This window comes from Anoplolepis gracilipes, chromosome 14 (assembly GCF_047496725.1).
Source record: "Anoplolepis gracilipes chromosome 14, ASM4749672v1, whole genome shotgun sequence".
NCBI classification, from domain to species: domain Eukaryota; kingdom Metazoa; phylum Arthropoda; class Insecta; order Hymenoptera; family Formicidae; genus Anoplolepis; species Anoplolepis gracilipes.
Window position 1 is genome coordinate 9,070,691 of NC_132983.1, and position 20,565 is coordinate 9,091,255.

General features: G+C 29.5%; 2 protein-coding genes across 5 annotated transcripts; one reads left to right on the forward strand and one right to left on the reverse strand.

Moving 5' to 3' along the window:
• Positions 1 to 1,844: 1,844 nt before the first annotated feature.
• Positions 1,845 to 3,839, forward strand: Not11 (CCR4-NOT transcription complex subunit 11). Of its 2 annotated transcripts, none has more exons than XM_072906279.1 (2): positions 1,845 to 2,003; positions 2,216 to 3,839. In XM_072906279.1, the coding sequence occupies exon 2, from the start codon at positions 2,221 to 2,223 to the stop codon at positions 3,583 to 3,585; it is 1,365 nt and encodes a 454-aa protein (XP_072762380.1). In that variant the 5' UTR covers positions 1,845 to 2,003; positions 2,216 to 2,220; the 3' UTR covers positions 3,586 to 3,839. The 2 variants fall into 2 exon arrangements, with proteins under 2 accessions (XP_072762380.1, XP_072762379.1); XM_072906278.1 differs by having other exon boundaries at positions 1,849 to 2,003; positions 2,182 to 3,839.
• Positions 3,840 to 5,692: 1,853 nt separating this feature from the next.
• Positions 5,693 to 19,154, reverse strand: Taf3 (TBP-associated factor 3). 3 transcript variants are annotated; one of them, XM_072905832.1, is made up of 10 exons: positions 18,910 to 19,154; positions 18,266 to 18,437; positions 17,735 to 17,977; positions 16,408 to 17,603; positions 15,904 to 16,296; positions 15,266 to 15,463; positions 15,088 to 15,188; positions 14,487 to 14,823; positions 7,495 to 7,595; positions 5,693 to 6,324 (listed from the first exon to the last, which is right to left on the reverse strand). In XM_072905832.1, exons 2-10 carry the CDS (start codon positions 18,429 to 18,431, stop codon positions 6,189 to 6,191), a joined length of 2,871 nt encoding a protein of 956 aa, XP_072761933.1. In that variant the 5' UTR covers positions 18,432 to 18,437; positions 18,910 to 19,154; the 3' UTR covers positions 5,693 to 6,188. The 3 variants fall into 3 exon arrangements, with proteins under 3 accessions (XP_072761933.1, XP_072761932.1, XP_072761931.1); XM_072905831.1 differs by having other exon boundaries at positions 5,697 to 6,324; positions 15,694 to 16,296; XM_072905830.1 differs by having other exon boundaries at positions 5,698 to 6,324; positions 15,685 to 16,296; positions 18,910 to 19,153.
• Positions 19,155 to 20,565: the final 1,411 nt, after the last annotated feature.

Consider the following 20,565-nt stretch of genomic DNA (forward strand, 5'->3'; position numbering starts at 1 on the left):
GTAAAATCTTAAAATTCTGTTCAGCCATCTGATTGGCTGAACGTAGTCTTAAGTCAACTAAAAACATATTTTAAGATGATTTTATATATAAGAACGGACTATAAAGGTGATTCCACAATAGCTGTCATAAGTCGGATGTCGGAAGAGTTGACCAATCATATTCGATTATTCTTCTCTAAAGTCAACTGTGATTGGTCAACTCTTCCGACATCCGACTTACGACAGCTATTGTGGAATCACCCTAAATACCGGCCCTAGAAGAGAAAATAACAGGCTGTTGCGTAAAAGACTGCAATACTCGCAGTGAAAGAGGATTCAGATTATTCCGTGTACCAACCAAAATGAAAAATATATACAAACTACTTTAAATGTGCAAACTGTTTATGAATATTTAGAAAAATATAATTTTAAGTATTTGTTGTTAGGACAATTTACACAAGATGCTCTGGAAAATCTATTTCCACAAATTCAAGGGAGAAAATCTGTACCTGATGCTCGTGAATTTAAACAGGTTAGGTTAGGTATTTAGGCTTATTTGTTTGTCACAGTTCCAAGTTAACATTAACCGTAGCAATTATTCTGTTATAAACTTCAAAGACCTTATTCATTATTGTGACGAAATGGAACAATTAGATTATAAAAATATTTCTGTAGAAGAGAGAAACCTAGAGAGTAATGAAGATTTATGGAATATTAATATATATCAATCATTGCTTGAAGACGAGGAAGATTTAAATTATACAACGCAAGCTGCGTTGTATCATTTAATAGATGCTTTACTATTTAAAATAAAAAAAAAATTTAAACATTGTGATAACTGTTTCAATGCCCTTCTGATAAATAATTCTAACAACAATTCTGTTAGCTATAATCTTAGTTTTTATACTAAATTAAGAGAATATAAAGAAAATATCTTGATATTTCCAAATATAGATACAGTCGGACCTCTTATCGTACGACATTTTCGGTCCGGAATCTTCCCCTTAAACCTCTGATCCTACGACAAAAATTTGAGAGTGGGAGTATAATTCCCCTTTCGCGGTCGTAGCATGAGAGGATTTTTGTCGTAAGATAAGAGGTTTCGTAGCATAAGAGGGTCGTAGGTTAGGTAGGATAAGAGGTCCGACTGTATATATAATTTAAGGACGGGATCCGATAGCACACAATGCTAATTGGCCAATGAACAATTGAATCTTCTGATTGGCTAACCGTGTTGGTTACCCTAGACATCGGTCAATATTGTGTGCTAATGGGACCCTCCCTAATTTAATATATAAATGTTAGCATTTAAAAAAAATGAAACTAACTTACTCTATTAATAAATTAAAACCTATGGACTTTATAAATATGTTTTTAAAAGAATATTCCATATTGTTTATTTCTCAATGTCATAATATTAGTTACAAATTTATTAAAAACTTTATTATTACAAGGATACATTTTTCATTAAAAAAAGGAAAGCAATGATATTAAAAATGCAATTAGTTATAGTAGCAGAAGTGTAGCAATGAAAATGTCTATAGCCAATAAAAACATAAATTAAAAAACTTATTCACATAATAATTTATGGTTTTATTTTCTTTCTTTCCTACAAAAAATTATGTTATAATACATTCATACAATTAAAATGGCCGCGTAACGCGGAGCCAAAATGGCAGCTTTTTTTTCCCTGATTGCGGCACTTTGTAATCTAGTGACTTTACGTTGGAATTGTTAGAGTTGTGTTACTGTATACACTATACACTGTGGGCGCGTTCGGGGAGACGCTATTAGCGCTAACAGCGTCGTTCTATCTTTGTTTAACTTTTTATGAGTAACAAAGACAGAACGACACTGTTAGCGCTAATAGTATCTCCCCGAACGCGCCCTGTGTCTGACTACTTTATAATCTAAAGAAGGTTATTTTGACGTGATATTTCATTTAATGATAGAAACAAAAAACAAAGAAGAAAATATGAAAAACTAAATAAGAATCAATCAAATATCAATACATATAATACTATGTGAGTACATCGGTCAGAAAAATATTAAACGTACATTATATGCATATTACGAATTTGAATATAATAATACTCCCTTTGCAAATTCTGTACCCATAAATATTTAAGATATTTATAAAAGACAACCACCATTATTTGCTCTATTTTTTTATGTACATAACATTGCGAAATAAATGCAAAGGATCTTATGAAATAGAAAATCATTTGTCGCATAGCAAAAATGCTTTCTCCGAAGACGTTGGTAAAATTGCTGGATCTTCTCGATAAGGAAAATTTGGACACCACCCTGGAAAGTCTCTGTAATCAGCTGCACCAGAGTTTCCCTAAGGAAGATCGTTTTAAGGTGGGAACAATATTATTGTTACAGTTGCAGCACATTGATCTACTGCCAAAGCATGTTCAACGTGTCATAGCATTGACCTTGCTATTTGATTTGTATAAAGGAGAACCATTGGCTACCACGCCTTTTGCCAGTGTATTTGTGCAGGTTTTGAAGCAGGAAGATGGAACTAATAATGGAAACTCAAAACCATCCAATCACACAGGTCACATACCATTTCTGTCTCAGTGCGAGAGGAATTTGTTGGTCAATTTACTGGGGTACAACCATAAAGACATTATGAAAAAGACAGCCCGTCAGATTGTCGACGAATTTTCCTTTGCCCCTGTGCCATCTATCGATTTAACTAACTTACAATTACAATTAGTGGAACATCAGTCCGAATTACCCTCCGTTAGTAAATGTGGAAATCCTGTTATTCTACCCGATGTGGATCATTCTAAGGAGACAGAATTTGACGAAACAACCGTGAAAACCGTAACGGAAAGCCTCACTGTCGGTGATCCGCCTTTGTGCATGCAAAGCTATCATCCTGAGTTTCTGAGGCTAGTGCCACCTCTTTATCATTCTATCAATGAAATAGCTTGGTTTAATGTCACGGAACCAACGCAATTTACAATAGAGTATGATACTAGCATGTGTGTGTCTAACTGTGCTGGTGCGGAAGCTCGTAAACTGATGGGCAAGGCTTTTAAGGGTGTATTGACGCTACCGCAACAGCAGCATCTAGTCAATGAACTGGAGAACGATCCGAAGCTCGTTTATCATATCGGGCTCACACCCTGCAAATTACCGGATTTAGTTGAAAATAATCCTCTAATTGCCATTGAAGTTTTATTAAAGCTGATGCAGTCTAGCCAGATAACCGAATACTTCAGTGTCTTAGTAAACATGGAAATGTCCCTTCATTCTATGGAAGTTGTGAACAGGTTAACAACCACTGTGGATCTACCGACAGAATTTGTACATTTATACGTCAGTAATTGCATATCCACTTGTGAAACTATTAAGGATCGTTATATGCAAAGTCGATTGGTACGACTCGTTTGTGTGTTTTTACAATCCTTGATAAGGAACAAGATCATAAATGTGCAAGAACTATTCATTGAAGTCCAAGCATTTTGCATCGAGTTTAGTCGAATCAGAGAAGCCGCTGCATTATTCCGATTGTTAAAACAACTTGAATCCGGCGACACTGGTGGACTTAATGCTTCATCTACGAAAAATAAAATAGATATGTATTAATATAGTATCATTGCTTACACAAATACACTATCTGGAATATGTATATTGTTAACAAATTATTATTGATTAATTATTTAATTATTTCTCATATTTATATATTGTAATCTTTCACATGACATCTAGATTGGATATAAATGTAATCATCATGAATTATATATCAAGCCGCTCAAGTATAACAAGTATTTTTTTAAACTTACATATATATATATGTGTGCGTGTGCGCGCGCGTGTGTGTGTGTGTGTGTGTGTGTGTCTGTCAAAGAATGTTTCAAACACAATTTTATAAAAAAATATGATTTAAATGTTATATACTTAAATAGATTAAATTGATCAAGGGTTTGATAACATAGAGATGTATCCTCAATTTTTTGAAAAATGAGATATTAAAGAATATGAGTAGACATCTTGAATCTTATAATAGTTGCATACTAATTGGCCTAATAATGACATATTTAGATGTATATCCTATATATTAAATGTGAATTAAATGTTTCTCTCATTTCTGTAAAGTTACAATTTTGGGTTTACACCACTACATTATAAATCTCTTGATATATATGAAACACATTAGGATTATACTTTAATTTTTTAATGTGTTTTTAATCTAGAATTGACAATATTGTATTTCTGTGCTCATAATATATATATATATATATATATATATATATATATATATATATATATATATATATATATATATATATATATATACACTATCGTGTAATCAACAAATAAATGCCTTGCATAAGTAAATAATGATAATTTATTTAATTAAAAAATTTTTTACACATTAGTATACCAAATTTTACAAAACAGAAGATTACAATAATAAATATTGCAATTGATACAATTTTGCATTTCATACACATTCTATATATATAAAAATATATATATTATATGTATGTATATATATATAATATATATATATATATATATATATATATATATATATACATATATATATATATATATTATAGATATATCATATTTATTAACATATGTACAATTTATTAATATTGATTGGTTTGCAATAGATATGCTTCTATTTTAATATATGTTTACACTTTGTATTGTAGGAAAAAATATTGGATAAATTTCTATCATATACACGCACAAAAATACAAATTTTATGTAACAAATTATAATTACAAATATCTATAATCTGTTATAATTAGATGGATAAAATTAATATAGCTATCTATAATTCCAATTCGAATAAAAGTCAACTTTTTTAAAAATTATATTAGATTGTGACTTTGGAGAAGTTTATCTTATTGTTTTTTATTGATTTAATTAATCATTTTTTTTAATATCCAAAGTATCTTGTTTTAGACGGATTCTTATTTACTACGCATTTTACCATTCATAAATATTATGAACACATCTCACAAGAGACACTCACAAAGTGTTATGTCTTTTAGTAAAAAGTACATTTATGAAAAGTGCTTGCTAAAACAAATTCATATATACAACACTTGTATTTTTAAATAAGAGGTACCAAAAATCGAAAAATTTTGTTATATTAGTTTGAGCTAACACTTGTCACAAATATATACATCTTTCAAAAATAGACGTAAAACTTTGTATTCCTTGTCAGAATTAAATATTTCACGTCTTATATATGCAATACAATTATAGTATATATTATTTAGTATAATTGCTACAATCATAATAATAAACACACACAGACACACATATAATTATACATGTAGTACTATAAATATAATTACTATAGTTATATTAATATATAAATTAAAAATAAAGTGACATAGTATTACACAATAAAGTCGCTATAAAAATGTTTCATCATTTATTTTATCTGCAAACTTGTATACTTCTTATCAGTATATAACCATATATTTATATAAAAAAAAATATATAATTATCTATATCATTTATGATGACTTATTATATAGTTTTTATACATAATTGATTTACATAACATATATGCATTAAAAATAGATATAATTTTGCACTTTTTTTTTAAGTATCTTTTATGTTAAGTTTGTTAAAAGCAGTGATAGCATGAGAAAGTGATGTAATCTGGAATATAGCTAACTATAAGAAAATATACTACAAATTTATCATGCTGCATAATAAATAACATAGAATATGTGACAAAATTCATAATGTGTATGGAAGTAGAAAACTGCAGATATTTATAAAATCTATAAAGATATCCATAATATCTATTAACGTTTGTATGTATTGACATCTTAATTTTTAATGAATATAACATCGACACAAAAATATATATATTGTTAATGCAATACAGGATATTGTTACAGACAACTGGTAGAATAGAATCATTTACATTTGTCTTATAGTTTAGAAAATAATATTTTCCGTTATTTAAATTGCATTACATAATATAACAATTCTTTTTTTTTTTATTTCTTTTTTAGACTTTTTACTTTCACTATATTCTTCACAGTCTTTCCTTTAGTCATGATCGATTTTCCTTTCATTTGTATCTTAACATCACTCTTGGACACCTTTTTCATTTTTACACTTTTAACACCAATTTTGTCTTTTGCTTTAACTTTGGTAGCGAACGGTATCGTGACACCGGGTCTCACACAATTAGACCCGGTTGACTTATACTAGGCTGTTACTTTCACTTTTTTCTTTCGCTTTTTCTTCTTTTTATCATGAAGAAGTTCCTGCTTTTTCGCTATACAAAATCGACAGTACCAATCCTCATCATCAGCTGGTGGAACTTGCATACCAACGCACACCCTGTAATATGAAAAATATTGTATAATTATATATATATATATATTTAAATATCATGTAATTATACAGGGTGAGGAAAAAGTATGGAAACCCTGAAAAATATAAGTTTTACAGAAAAATAATTTAAAGCAAGATCGAGGAAAGATCCAGCCATCTAAGGCAAGCTTTATTCATTTATTTCATATTTTATATTAAAAAGTATCACGACAAACTTTAAAATATCTCAGGAAATTTTTAATCAAAAGAAGTTTTATTATAATGTTTTGGAAAGTTCTCGAGGTAAGCTCTCTCTCTCTCTACAAGAATATACAATTAAAAATAAGATGTTCCATTTAAGAAATTGAAGGTGACCTTTACATGATCTTCAAGTGACTATTCAAGACACCATCTTAGTCTCTTGAAACCATACAACTTTTGTCTGAAACATTTTTCTGTAAAACTTATATTTGTCGAGATTTTTCAGGATTTCTATACTTTTTCCTTACCTTGTATATTATACAGGGTATCCCATTTTAACTTTTACACTGAAATATCTCGAAATGTACAAAAGATACGGAAAAATGTTTCAAACAAAAGTTGCAAGGTTCGATGGGAGACATAAACAAGTACCATTGGTTTGAAATTAAGTGGCGCCGACAAGGTCAGGTCAAGGTCAATTCCTTCATTAACCGAATTATCTTGCCTTGTTGGCCAGCTCATTCTTCGATAGCCGAATCAACCACCAATCTTCATTGACTGGATATTACCATATATAAATCTTGATAACTCCAAAACGGTTGATCTAAAGTGAATTAAAGTATTTTGGAAAGGTCTCAAAAAGAGCTAAAATAATGTGTAATAAAATCTAGGAGGTACCATTTAAAAAATTTAAAGTGACCTTGACCTGACTGTCGACGCCATCCAAGATCAAACCAATGGTACTCTCTTATGTACCCCATCGAATCTTACAACTTTTGTTTGAAATATTTTTCTCATCTTTTATACATTTCGAGATATTTCTGTGTAAAAGTTAAAATGAAACACCCTATATACATAATATTTTCTCTAGTACATTATATGTACACTTGAGTTTTATTATTCAAATTAATTTTCTTTAATACATTATTTATTCATTGCAAAATTTTACTTTTAAGTATCTTTCTATAAATTAGATAAATTTAACGAGTTATTTACCAATGGTACCACGCGTCACAATCGTCGCAGCCGATCATTGGTGAGCCATCATCCTGGTTGCCGCATGCAGGACATATCCACACTTGACGACCTCCTCGATCCTGTAACACTCACCTCAAGATAAACAGAACAGAACTTGACCAGCTTTTTGTCTAACCCAACCCATCTTTGATGAATTTATTCTAGAGATTTACTCTAGAGAGTAGAAAATTGTTCAAATACATTCGCCAATACTTCAAATCGATTATTCAAATTTTTTTTTATTAATAATGTACTGGCTTTGACTGCAAAGAAATCAACATTTTGTTTTAAGCTATCTATCCATTAATAATCTCATCCATTGAAAAGAAATATTTTTAATATAACAATGAGATTTTATGTAGTACCTTAAGATACATTTTTTTGTATTATTCCAAAATTTCTTGAGTCTTAAATAATGTGTGGGACAAATGTATTTCGATGAAATAATGACTTGACAATGGCACATGAGTGGAGATGCACATGAGAGGAGATGAACTTGTCTCTTCTTTTTTTAAAATTCAATACGCATATATATGTGTATAGTCTTTAAATCACATTCTAACTTTTTATGTGTAAATCAATCCTATTAAAACAATTAACAAGACCAGATATTTCAATATTTATATTTTTGCATAATTTATGTCATAACGTACGATGTATACACGTCATATTACAACATAAGTGGTTTATAAACTAATTATTCATAGCTTTGGCGAACAGAAAATGCCTTGCAACATTCTTTGAAAGGGGTATAAAGCGTACTCACCACAGTAGTGGCTGGTGTTGTAGGCAACATGTTCCTGCCATTTTCTTTGTCTTCTTTAGCATCGTCCTTTTTAGTATTTGGGTCTGCTTTCACCTCTGTACCGTTAAAACCGTCAGTTATATTCCTAACGGGTCTTTCATGCTAAATTCTTTTATGGAACATGCAATCTCATGCAACGGTCTAATTTTATACTTTCTGCTCTTTTTATTAATATAAATTAATGTAAACTAATAAATAATGTATCAATCTAATGTATGTTTTTATTAATGTAAACTAATATAAATAATATATCAATAAACATATATTTCTGATTAAATAAAGAGAAATAAACGAGTAAAAATAATTTCTTATTATTATATCTTTAGAAAATTCTCATGATAAAGTTTCAAAATAAAAAACATACTCAAAAATGGTATTAGTTATAGTTCTAATTAATAAAAAATGCATGCTAATACTACTAATTAATAGACAAACAATAAATTCAGAGATAGAGAACATAAATCCTGATAATAACTTATAAATATTTGTAGAAGAATATACATATATGCATATGCATTAATGCAACTACACTTGCTAAATAGAGAAGAGAAATCAATGAGAAGTCTGAGCATATATTATTAATTAACATAACGCAGATGTACATGTTATAAAAAAAGTTACTTCCTTTTTGTGGCATGTACCAAAATATCAAAAATAGACTATATGTTATTTTTAATTATTAAACAATTATATCACTAATGATATTATTAATGCTACAAGAGAGAATGTGGAAACTTGTACATTGATATGCCAAATAAGTGGCATAAAATTTATATAATGCATAAATTTAGTTACACATACCTCTTTTAGACGTAAAATAATATATTCAATATTTATGATATCAATTATATACATATACATATATTTATAGTAATATAAATATACATATATTTATAGTAATAAACTCTGCAATTTTCTTTTATATAGTACAAGTAAATATTTTTTCGTTAAATTCAGTAGAATAATATTCGTTATTTTATTGTATATTAATCATTTGAATTTGTAATAATAAGAAGAGACAAGTATAATATACTAAATGTTGTATATGAGCGCCATTTAAAATGTATTAATATAATAAATAATTATGATAAAATGATGAGGAATGCTTTCTCTTAGCCTTAAAATGCATATGATTAAATTTCTGATTCAACTTGTTCAATGAAGAACTGTTTATATTTACGAAGAAGAAATGATCATTTGCAAATGAATAAATGCTTACATTTGCATAGGTGCAGCACTTCTATAAACAGCAAACTTAAAAAATTTGGCGTGCCGTTCAGAAAAGATATCTACATGTATATTAAAATATATTCTAAGATATAACAAATCAAATAAAGCAGGTAACAGATAAAAAGAGCCTATTTCTACTTAAAAACGTGACTTATTAAACAAAATTATAAATATATAATCTTATATCGTATATAATCTTTTTTTTTAATAACTAGATGTGAGAGTAATATTTTTATCAGTGCAAAAAAATGATGAGAATTACAAATATAAATATATTTTAAAAGAATAAAGATAAGTCTTTAAATATAAATAATGAAAATTTTGTTCTATTTATTTATTATTTTATTTTTATAACTTTTTCATCCTAAAAATTAAAAAATTATCTCAAAATAAATAATTCAGAAATGTTAAATTTAATATAGCAAATCCATATAACAGATCTAAAATTAATAAAGATCAATTTTCTCATTGAAAAAAAATGTTAAATCTTACTAGTGCATATTTTAGTCATAAAAATGTTAAACTATCTAATAATGAACTTCTATTTTACTAATAGGCATAGACAGTTTTATTAATAGTCAACTAAATTTATATATATATATATATATATATTATACACAGAATAATTCATAAAAAAAGACTTACGTAAATATTTGCAAAAGTTAAGGATATGTAAAAAAAAATTCTTTATACAAAAAATATTTAATACGCTGCAGTAGGGGACATCATGGAAACAATTTTTTTGGAGACATTAAGAAGATTTCAATCTAATCTAAGAAGGTTTTAAATCTAATTTCTTTAAATGGAACTATCCAGATTTTTTATATAAATTGATTTTTCGCAATATTCTGCCAATGAAGAAAAAGTTATAAGGATATAATGACCAAAAATTGAATTATTTACGAAATATTTTATACTTTAATTTGACATAATTTTATATAAACTATGAAATATCTCGTAAAATATTTATTATCTTGCCTTAATATTTTTACGTACAGAATAACAAGAGGAATTAATTAGTGTTAAAAAATACATAGTTATATTTTGAAGAAAAAATATTATAATCTGCTTCCACTTATAAAAAATCATTTTCATATAAAAGATTTTTTATATATCCTCAACTTTGCAAATATTTATATCGGTCACTTTATATAAATCACCTTGTGTGTGTATAAATATATATATATTTTTTTTTAAATTCACTCATCTTCAGAATCTTTTTAGGAAGGTTCTTTGACGTTAAACATATTATCTTAATATTCATCAGACTTGTATAAATCTCGCAAATAAATCCTTTATAATATATATATATATATATATATATATATATATATATATATATATTGTATCTTAATAGAACTATGAGAATAATATGGAAGATCACTATTTTTCTACTTTTATTTCCGACTGCTGCTGCAGATGTTGATAAAAAATGGAGGAAGTATATGTTTCATCGAGTTTCGGATCGGTTATTATAAAATATCCTCATAATTACAAAAATTTATTTATTACAATCTTATAGTAAAAATTTAAGATTTTTTTAGATAAAAAAACTGATTATTTCAATTTTTACTTATTTTATATGTATATATATATATATATATATGTATATATATATATATTTATTATATATATATTGCCACATTAGGTTTAACATTTCTGAGGTATTTAATTTTAAGATGGTTTCTTAAGATGTTTTTAATGAGAGGTATAAGAATAAATTATAATACAAATAATTAAAACAAAATGATTATTAATGATATTATATATTTAAAAGACTTACTTTGATATTTTTAAAACGATATTTTGACTACTTTCTCAACTTTAAATAAATAAAAAAATACTATCACTATTCAACGATTTAAAAAAATATACATTTTTTATGTATATGTGTATAAAGCATAATATGTAAAACGTAATATAATTACATATATAATTTATATTACACCTTTTAGGCAGAAATCAGTCTTTTTGTATCTACCATGTTTTTGTTAAAAATATATCTATATCTTTATATACAATTCATATATGTATGTAAAGTGTCCCAAAACCACTAGATGTTCTATTAATATTAGTTTTCTGATCAATTTAAAACCAATTTCTTTCTTTATGAAAATGTCGAGGCATTAATAACTTTCGAAACAAAAATTGTAAAAAAAAATTACAAAACAATAATTGTAAAAAAAAAATTTTTCAAAATATTAAAATGTGAAAAGTTTCCACAACTAAAGAATGATAAATTTAGCCCATTTTATAGCCTTCGAATTTCGAATCGAATTGTATGCCAAACGATACTATATGATGAACATTAATCTCAGAAAAATAGTCGTCAGCTTCGACATTTATATAAGTAGCAATTTTTGCAATATATGTGGAATTTAAAACTTTTAAGATTGGTTTTTTCTGGAATGTTTATAACTGGGTTAAATAATTACAGCCCCTTCTTTCCTACAAAACTATAGAGAAATAGGATTAGACCTACAAAAAAAATTAATGAGATTTTCTGTGTAAAATTTCAAGGTAAACAACTTTTATCCTAAATATTTTTTTACGTCTGCATCCATTTTCAAGGAGATTTAGCAAAAAAACTTTTTTTATCCCTTTAAACAACAAGGTTGGAAGAGTCGAATTTTCAATACGATAGTCATAGAACTATTCTTACTAATTCTATTCAAAATCCTATTGCTATTAAAGAAATATTAACTTTCTTTTTATATTTATTGTGCTTGAACAATATTGAGAATTTGGCCATTTTAATTCCCCATATAATTCCATGTAATTCCATTTAAAAAAACAAACCTTAGCTACACTCAAGGTCAACTAATAGCCCTATCTTTTTTCCTCTTTGAACCAAACAAATTTTATCTGAAACGTTTTTTTCGTGTCTTCTATATTTTTCGAGATATTTGCTTGATGGATTTAAAATAAAATACTCTGTATATATAGAATATTTCGAAATTCGCGATTCTATAACAAAAATGTTTGCAATTTTTTATTCCAAGCAATAGTTTTTCAGATTAATGGCTTAAAGAGAATAAGATATGTCAAAAGTTAATGAATCTAATATATTTAATAAATCTAATATGTTTCGATATACATGTATTGCAAATAAAATATTTTTAACCTTTAAATATAAAATTAATAATTAATTTGTAAATTAAAGATTTGCCTCGTAGAATGGAAATTTTTATTTTCATAAATTTTTATGATCACTATAAAATTTTTTAAGTCCCTATAAAAAAGTTCGATATAATATTCGATATAAAATTGCAAATATATATATATATTTTTTTAATACTTTATTTAATTTTCCGAGAGTTTTGCTACTATAAAATTTTAAGAAAAAATTTTTGACACATCCTATACATGAGCATGTATATATATTTTTTAAAATGAAAATGAATTCAGCATAATAATATATGTATATAAAATAAATAATATCTAACTTTATATTATTTAAATTATTAAATCTTTTCTGAAAAGCCTTTTTGTATGCCATAAATTTTACAGGGTGAAAAAGCAAAAATCAAATAAGATAAATGTATTCAAGATTCAATTTGTGTAAGAAATATTTAAGACTCAAGATAGAGATAGAGATAGAGATAGAGATAGAGAGATAGAGATAGAGAGATAGAGATAGAGAGATAGAGATAGAGATAGAGATAGAGATAGAGAGATAGAGATAGAGAGATAGAGATAGAGAGATAGAGATAGAGAGATAGAGATAGAGAGATAGAGATAGAGAGAGATAGAGAGAGATATAGAGAGAGATATAGAGATAGAGGGAGGGAGGGAGGGAGGGAGGGAGGGAGGGAGGGAGGGAGGGAGGGAGGGAGGGAGAAAGGGGGAGAGAGAAAGGGGGAGAGAGAAAGGGGGAGAGAGAGAGAAAGAGAGAGGGGGAGGGGAGGGGAGGGGGAGGGGAGGGGGAGGGGGAGGGAGGAAGGGGGAGAGAGAGAGAGAGAGAGAGAGAGAGAGAGAGAGAGAGAGAGAGAGAGAGAGAGAGAGAGAGAGAGAGAGAGAGAAATACAAATAATTAACGTTAAAGAAATTCATTAAAATAATGATTGCAACGTAAAATACACAGTAAATCTAAATGTATACATAGTTATTAAAGAGAATGTACTACATTTATAGTTTATACAACATAACAATATACCAAAAGCATGGTTTAAGGAAAAAAAGGAGACACGATACCATCACCACAGGTTTTAAATGCATAGATAGCATAAAATAAAATGAATGGGAATTTTTTGGAGAGGTTTGTATTTGAAACATGTTGATGGGTTGGATTTCTCATTATAGAATAAAATATCAAAAAATATTTGTAATATAATTTAAGGTAAATTCTCTATAAATCGGTTGACTTTATCATAATAACTTGAATTAATTTGTAAGATTTTGCTGTACAAATTTAATGTTGACCTATTCTGTTCAACTAAAATTTGTGACATACATACACACATTATACATACATACACATACACACACACATTCACACACAGACATAAAAAACACACAATGCACGCAACACACGCACGCACACATATATGCACATTCGTTTATAATTTTATTATTTATTTATTAACTTGTTTATTTATTTAAAAAATTTTTTCTTAATATATTAATTTTTTTAAATATAATTATATTAAATTTAGAAACTAATATAGATTTCTTGTGCAATTTTAAAGCACTTGGACATAAGTACATATTATTTGACAGTAAATAGTCCTTTGAAATTAATAATCTGCGAATTTTTAAGCTCTACATATTTTCAGCATAAATGATTATTTATTCAACTTATTTATCACTTCTTTCTTTGTCATAAAATACTATTTATAATGTTCATTCATTGCAAAATAACATTCATTTTTTGAATCAATGATGCAAATTTAAGTGATCTCCATTATTGTAAATATATGACAAAATGGATACTTACAAAATAATATGGTGGTTGTTGTGGCGATATTAAAGGTTTCAGGACTTTAAGAGGATTGTCAAACTGAGATGAAGGTATTGGCTCACTTTGAGATAGACTTTGGAAATTAGATTTCTTTGCTCGAGGAATTGATGCAAGTGACACGTGACTAGTAAGATTGGCAGAGAAAGAGTCTGTAGGAAGAGCAGGACTTCCATCTAATATTCCCTCCTCTGTTTTCTTACTTGTTGACTTCTGCTTTGGCGGTCGTGTTACCAATGCCGATATTTTTGCCAACTCTGGACTAGGTTCCCGCTTGATTTCCTCATCAGGTTTTTTCACAAGTGGTTTAATAGTTCTGCACGAAACAAACAAATAGTCAATGGCCTGTGTCTATGTCAATGAAAACTAAATTATGAAAAATTTACCAGGATTTTGCTAAATTATAAAATATACAAAAAATTTTAACACAAATTTCTGTTTCCAAGTAAGTGAAAATGCACTAACAAATTTAAATAAATGTTCATATCACAAGACGTTGTAAAAAGATAAAAATTTATAATAAATAAAATTTCAAATTTTCTCTAACATTGCTATAATAAAAACATGATTAATGACTTACATTTTCTTCATAGGAGTATTATCTGGTGTTGCTGGTCTAGGAGAAGCTGTACCTAATTTTAATGTTATTTTTGGTACAGCCTCTGGATTTTTATCTTCTCTCTGAAATATATACATAATAAATTATTTTATTATTGTTATTTAATACCATTATCATTGATAAAAAGCTAACAAAATACCATATTTTTCTTATTTGAATCCTTTTCCTTCTTTTTCTCTTTCTTCTCCTTCTTTTCTTTAAGCTTTTCCAGCTTCTCGCGTTTCTCCGCCTTTTCTTTCTTCTCCTTCACTTTCTCGCCTTTATCTTTGTGTTTCTCTTTTTTATCTTTCTTTTTCTTTAATTTATCTTTCTTTTCTTTTTTGTGCTCTTTAGATTTCTGAAAATTTTATATAAAAATTACTATAAGTATAAAAAATAAATTAAACACACAAAAGCTACCAAATTAGTTGATTGGGATAATACAATTATATGCCAGATAGACATAAAGGAAGATCATTATCATGCACATATACAAATTATTTTTTTCGAAATATTCTCTTAAAAATAAAATTATGATAAAATACAGCCAAACATGTGATCTCGGACATGATCTCGTACCGAATTTACCATATCATTCTTCTCTGTTTTTTCAGTTTTAGGATTTTTCGATGGTGGTATTTGCGCGACGGGTACTGGTGTAGCAAGCGTGATTGGTGCGACAAGTGCAGACACTATAGGCGGTGAAGCGCCTACAGGTGGTGGTGGTACCCTCTCAGGTACTTTCATGAAAGGCAATTCTTTATTTGGCTTAAACATTTTTGTAAGTTTATTATCCACCTTCTCTTTGTCCGCTTTTTCATTCTCGCCTTGAATCGATGAGGATGTTAACTCAACTGGTGAGGGAATCAGTGGCTTTTCACGCTCTACTGGTTTAATCTTGGGCAACGCAAAGTCCTCGGGCTTCATGGATGAATTGAGAAAGCGCGGAGGTAATGGTAAATTGGGCATTGCTGGATGAGGACCACCTGGCCCACCTCGACCCAACGGCAATGGGAATCGCGAGAACATTGGATGAGGTATTAAACCAGGTGCCGAAGGAAACGTAGGAAAAAAAGGAAACGGTAGTGTAGGCGGAAGAGTGGGTGGCTCTCTGTGTAATGGTGGCTCAGGTGCCTGTGGTGTTTTTGGTCGATCTGGTATGTCCAGTTCTGCCGTATCATTTAGCTTTGTCTGAAAAAATGGCGATTATCAGCAAGATACATTAATGTTAAAAATTGAAAGCGTGTACAAAAGAAGATATGGTACACAATCAAATTGATACTTTGTTAGATATAATCTTACCTTCTTTGGGCTGACACATTGTTTTGGACTCTTCAATTTAGACTCTTTCTTTTTGCCACTCTTTTCTTTCTTTTTTCGTTTCTGCTCTGGTGCAGTAGGTACGTTCAATTCGGGAGTTTTCGGCGTACTAGGCGTACCCGGTGGTGAGATATCATGATCTTCAAATATATAAACCTCCGATTCTGAGCTTTGTACATCCGGCAAATCAGTATCCGGTTGCACATGCACATCTGGCGTGTGCGGTGTCCTCTTCTCCTCCCGGTCATACTTTGTGATCGCGTCATTATTTCGCTTTTCTACATCGCTTTTCTCGACATCTATTATTAACTCCGGCGAGTTCTCGCGCGAATCGAGAATATCTTTATACTTATGCGGCTCCAGTATCTCCTTGTCCTTTTCTTCGCGCGGTTTCGATATCTTTTTGAATATGTTTAATTTCTGTTTATCCGGCTCTGACGGCAATTTATCAATTGTGTCCTCCTTCTTCTCGACAACAGAGGAGTCATCTGTCACATCTATCATCTTTTCGCTCTTAACTTTCGGCTGCGCGGCTTTCGATGGTTTCGAACTACCAATGGTCGACTTGGGCGACACGATTTTCGGTGTGGACGGTCTGCTGGCCGTCGTAAGCTCTTGCAGCGTAGCGGGTTGCGCTTTGCCACCGCCCGGTTTTAATGGCTTCAACTTGGCCATCTCCTTCATGCCTACCAATTTCTTTATCTTACCCTCTTCTGTTTTATCCGGCTTAAATAATTCTTTCGTGCCTTTCTTCTTTTTATTTTCTTTGTCAAGCTTACGATTCTCCGGACCTTTCTTTATAACCTTCTTCGGTTTCTTTTCGCACTTCAGTTCGGGCGGTACCATCGGATACGAGCTCGGTTGCGGCGAATCTGATCGCACTTGATGCGGCGTTCTCGCCTCAGGTAACTTTCCCTCTCGCGCAGGTGATAAAAAACCGGAAGTGGTCATCATAACGCTGCTTATTTCACGTAATGGTCTACCTTCCTCCAAAATTTTTGCCCGCTTCGCTATAGAGCTTTCGAAAGATACCGGATCTCCGGGCCGTTTGAAAACTACTTGTGGTGACATTCTATGAGGTGATGCGTTATTCGAATTGCTTGACGATGTTGCACTGCTAGATGTCAAATCTGCCGTACCATTCATTAAATTTTCATTCTTATCTGGTATATATTCCTCTGTAATTGTATTATATTATACATTAATTTATTATACAATATATTATAGAGTCAATACATAGTCAATATAAATATAAATTAATGTAATGATGTTATTATAAAAAGTATCACACTATATAAATTTCTTATACCTTCAGTATCTGGATACATTGCTGGTAAATGTTCATGTACATGCACTGATCTAGTGACAACTTCACGACTTCCTGGCTTTAAAAAATTTAAATGATTTTCACGTCTAACTGGATATTGCGGTATCTGTATGGGACACGAAACGGAATCTATATTCTTAACATACTCAGCTAATTCCTGTATATCAATATTCATATGCTGAAATGTCAATCCTAAATCATCAAGATTTGGCTCTGTTCTTCCCACTGCAAAGTAAAAACATCATAAATTCAAATATATATATATATATATAAAACATTAATAACTTTTTAATTATTTATTAATTACTAATTATAATAAATGTAAAAGAATAAATAACTTATTCAAAATGTCTTTTTAATATTATTATAAATCTTAAGAATGTGAAAGGTATTATTTCAAATATGTATATCAAGTTTAATATTTTTATTTGCTAAATTACATAAAAAGAATAAAAAAAGACTTTTGATAATGCAAAAGCAATTATTGCCAAAATTGATATAATAATTACTCACAAACTTCTGCATATTGATGTGTCAGTTTTGAGACACGTAATATATATTCTTGCATAAGATCTACCATAAATTCTAATGGTGTAGAGTTAATAGAGTGCCATCCGATCATCTGACAGATCTGAGCAACAACTACTTTTAATATACTTCGACTGTATTCAGCTGACATTTTTTCCTAAAAAATTATTAAAGTATATATTTAAATATTTTGATACAGCATTCTTTTAAAACCAAAATTATTGTATAAACTATGTGTTAATGTGTCAATTATATAAACAGTAACAACAAATAAAATAGAAGAAAACTAAAACATTACGCTTATATATAATTGAATTTAAAAATTTTATAATACCTATACATGCAATACAATCATAAAAAAATATATTTATTATTGTTTCGAAAACTATAATGCAAGAGAAATTACACAAACTGTCATTTTGTATATACAAATGCTGAATAATTACAAAAATGTTACATAAATTTTGCATAAAAATCTAAAATCTCCTTCAAATAGAATAATCAATATCCTTATAAAAAGTTAATTGTATAAATTGTAGATCCAACTAAAGACGGTTGTCAAACTCGATTACTTTAAAATTGCGGTAAGATGAAAAAAAGAGAATTAAATTCGATTAACGTTGACTTACCTGAATGTAATATGACGAAGTCGTAAAAAATATTTTCCAGTTCTCGAATCAAATTTCACATTCACGCGTTAACGCGATCGATGTCATCGTATTCAATACTTGAGAACTTGTTTTTTTTTTTTTTTTTTTTTCTTTTACGCGCATCAAATTGTAACGCAACTGGACGCAATGCAAACTTTAAAACTTGTACGTCGCCATTCTTATTCTCAAATCTTTTCCGACTACGGCTGCGTTCCAATATTCACTGCCAGTACTGAAAATCTATAGTATACGTCATGGTATAATCACAATATCTACCACAGACTTTTATATAATACTAGACTGCTAACTTCTTATGTATAAGGCAGCTCTAATTTTATGTACATACAAACAAGTATGTATAGCATCTCTTTCTGCGCATGCGCTATGAAGGCGTGTGTTGCACGCATGTATATACATACTAAGTATGATAGGTCGGTATTCATAGTCCGATCTTATATTTAAGATCGTCTTAAGATCCTGTTCAACCAATCAAATAGCCGCATAGCATCATTTTATTGGTTGAACGAGATCTTAAGATAATCTTAAATATAAGATCGGACCATAGTATAACTAGTAGGAGCACTCCGAGCTTTTTCGGAGTTGTGTCGATCCGTTCTGCGCATCCGCCATGTTTTTGGGAGGAACCAATCAGACAATTAATTGTATATGTGGTAGTGTGAAATTTATGAGAGTGCATCACAGAGGTAACAATATTATATATTTGTGAATATAAAACTATAAATTATTTTTATTTCTTTTATTTTTTACATAATTTTGTAACTTTTTCTTAATTTTTTAAAATTTATAAAATTTTTATACATTTCTTTCACGGCATAAATGTAACGCAGATTCTTTGAACGATTGATACGCCACTGAATATTAGTCTAAAAACATGGCAAAATACCACGTGATCAAAGACAAAAAGATCAAAGTGCCGACAAAGAGTGCTTCTACTAGTTATACTCATAGAGTCTATGGTTATACTATGAATACTGGCCATAGACAAGCTTATATAAAAGATATAAAATAACTGCACATTTGTATCCCATAATTTAATATTTATATTTCTTACTTTTTTTACTAACACGACATGTGTTCTGATAAGAATTAGAGATCGAAAGCAGGTTAAAAGGTCATGTACTGATCATAATGGCATCGGCACATGTCAGCGCATGCGTAGAAAGAGTTACCTTAGGGCGCGTTCGAAGAGACGCTATTAGCGCTAACAGTATCGTTCTATCTTTGTTCAACTTTTAATGAGTAACAAAGACAGAACGACACTATTAGCGCTAATAGTATCTCCCCGAACGCGTCCTTAGTACATAAAATTCGAGGACACTATATAAGCAAAATCTAGGGAGTTAGCAGTCTAGTATTATATAGAAGTCTGTGGAGAAATATCTTCTCTCTCTTTCTTTTCTACGTTATTTCCTGTTTCTATTTCTTGTTGCCTGGCATTGTGTAAGGGACTTTAGTTATACTATGGTTTTACCACAAATAACTGCAATAGAAAACATAAGCGGTTATTCCGGGAGGGTCCCATTAGCCTACGAGCCTGATAGCGCACAACCACACATATCGGCCGATGCTTAAGGTAACCAGCACAGTTTACCAATCAGAAGGTCCTAGTGTTCT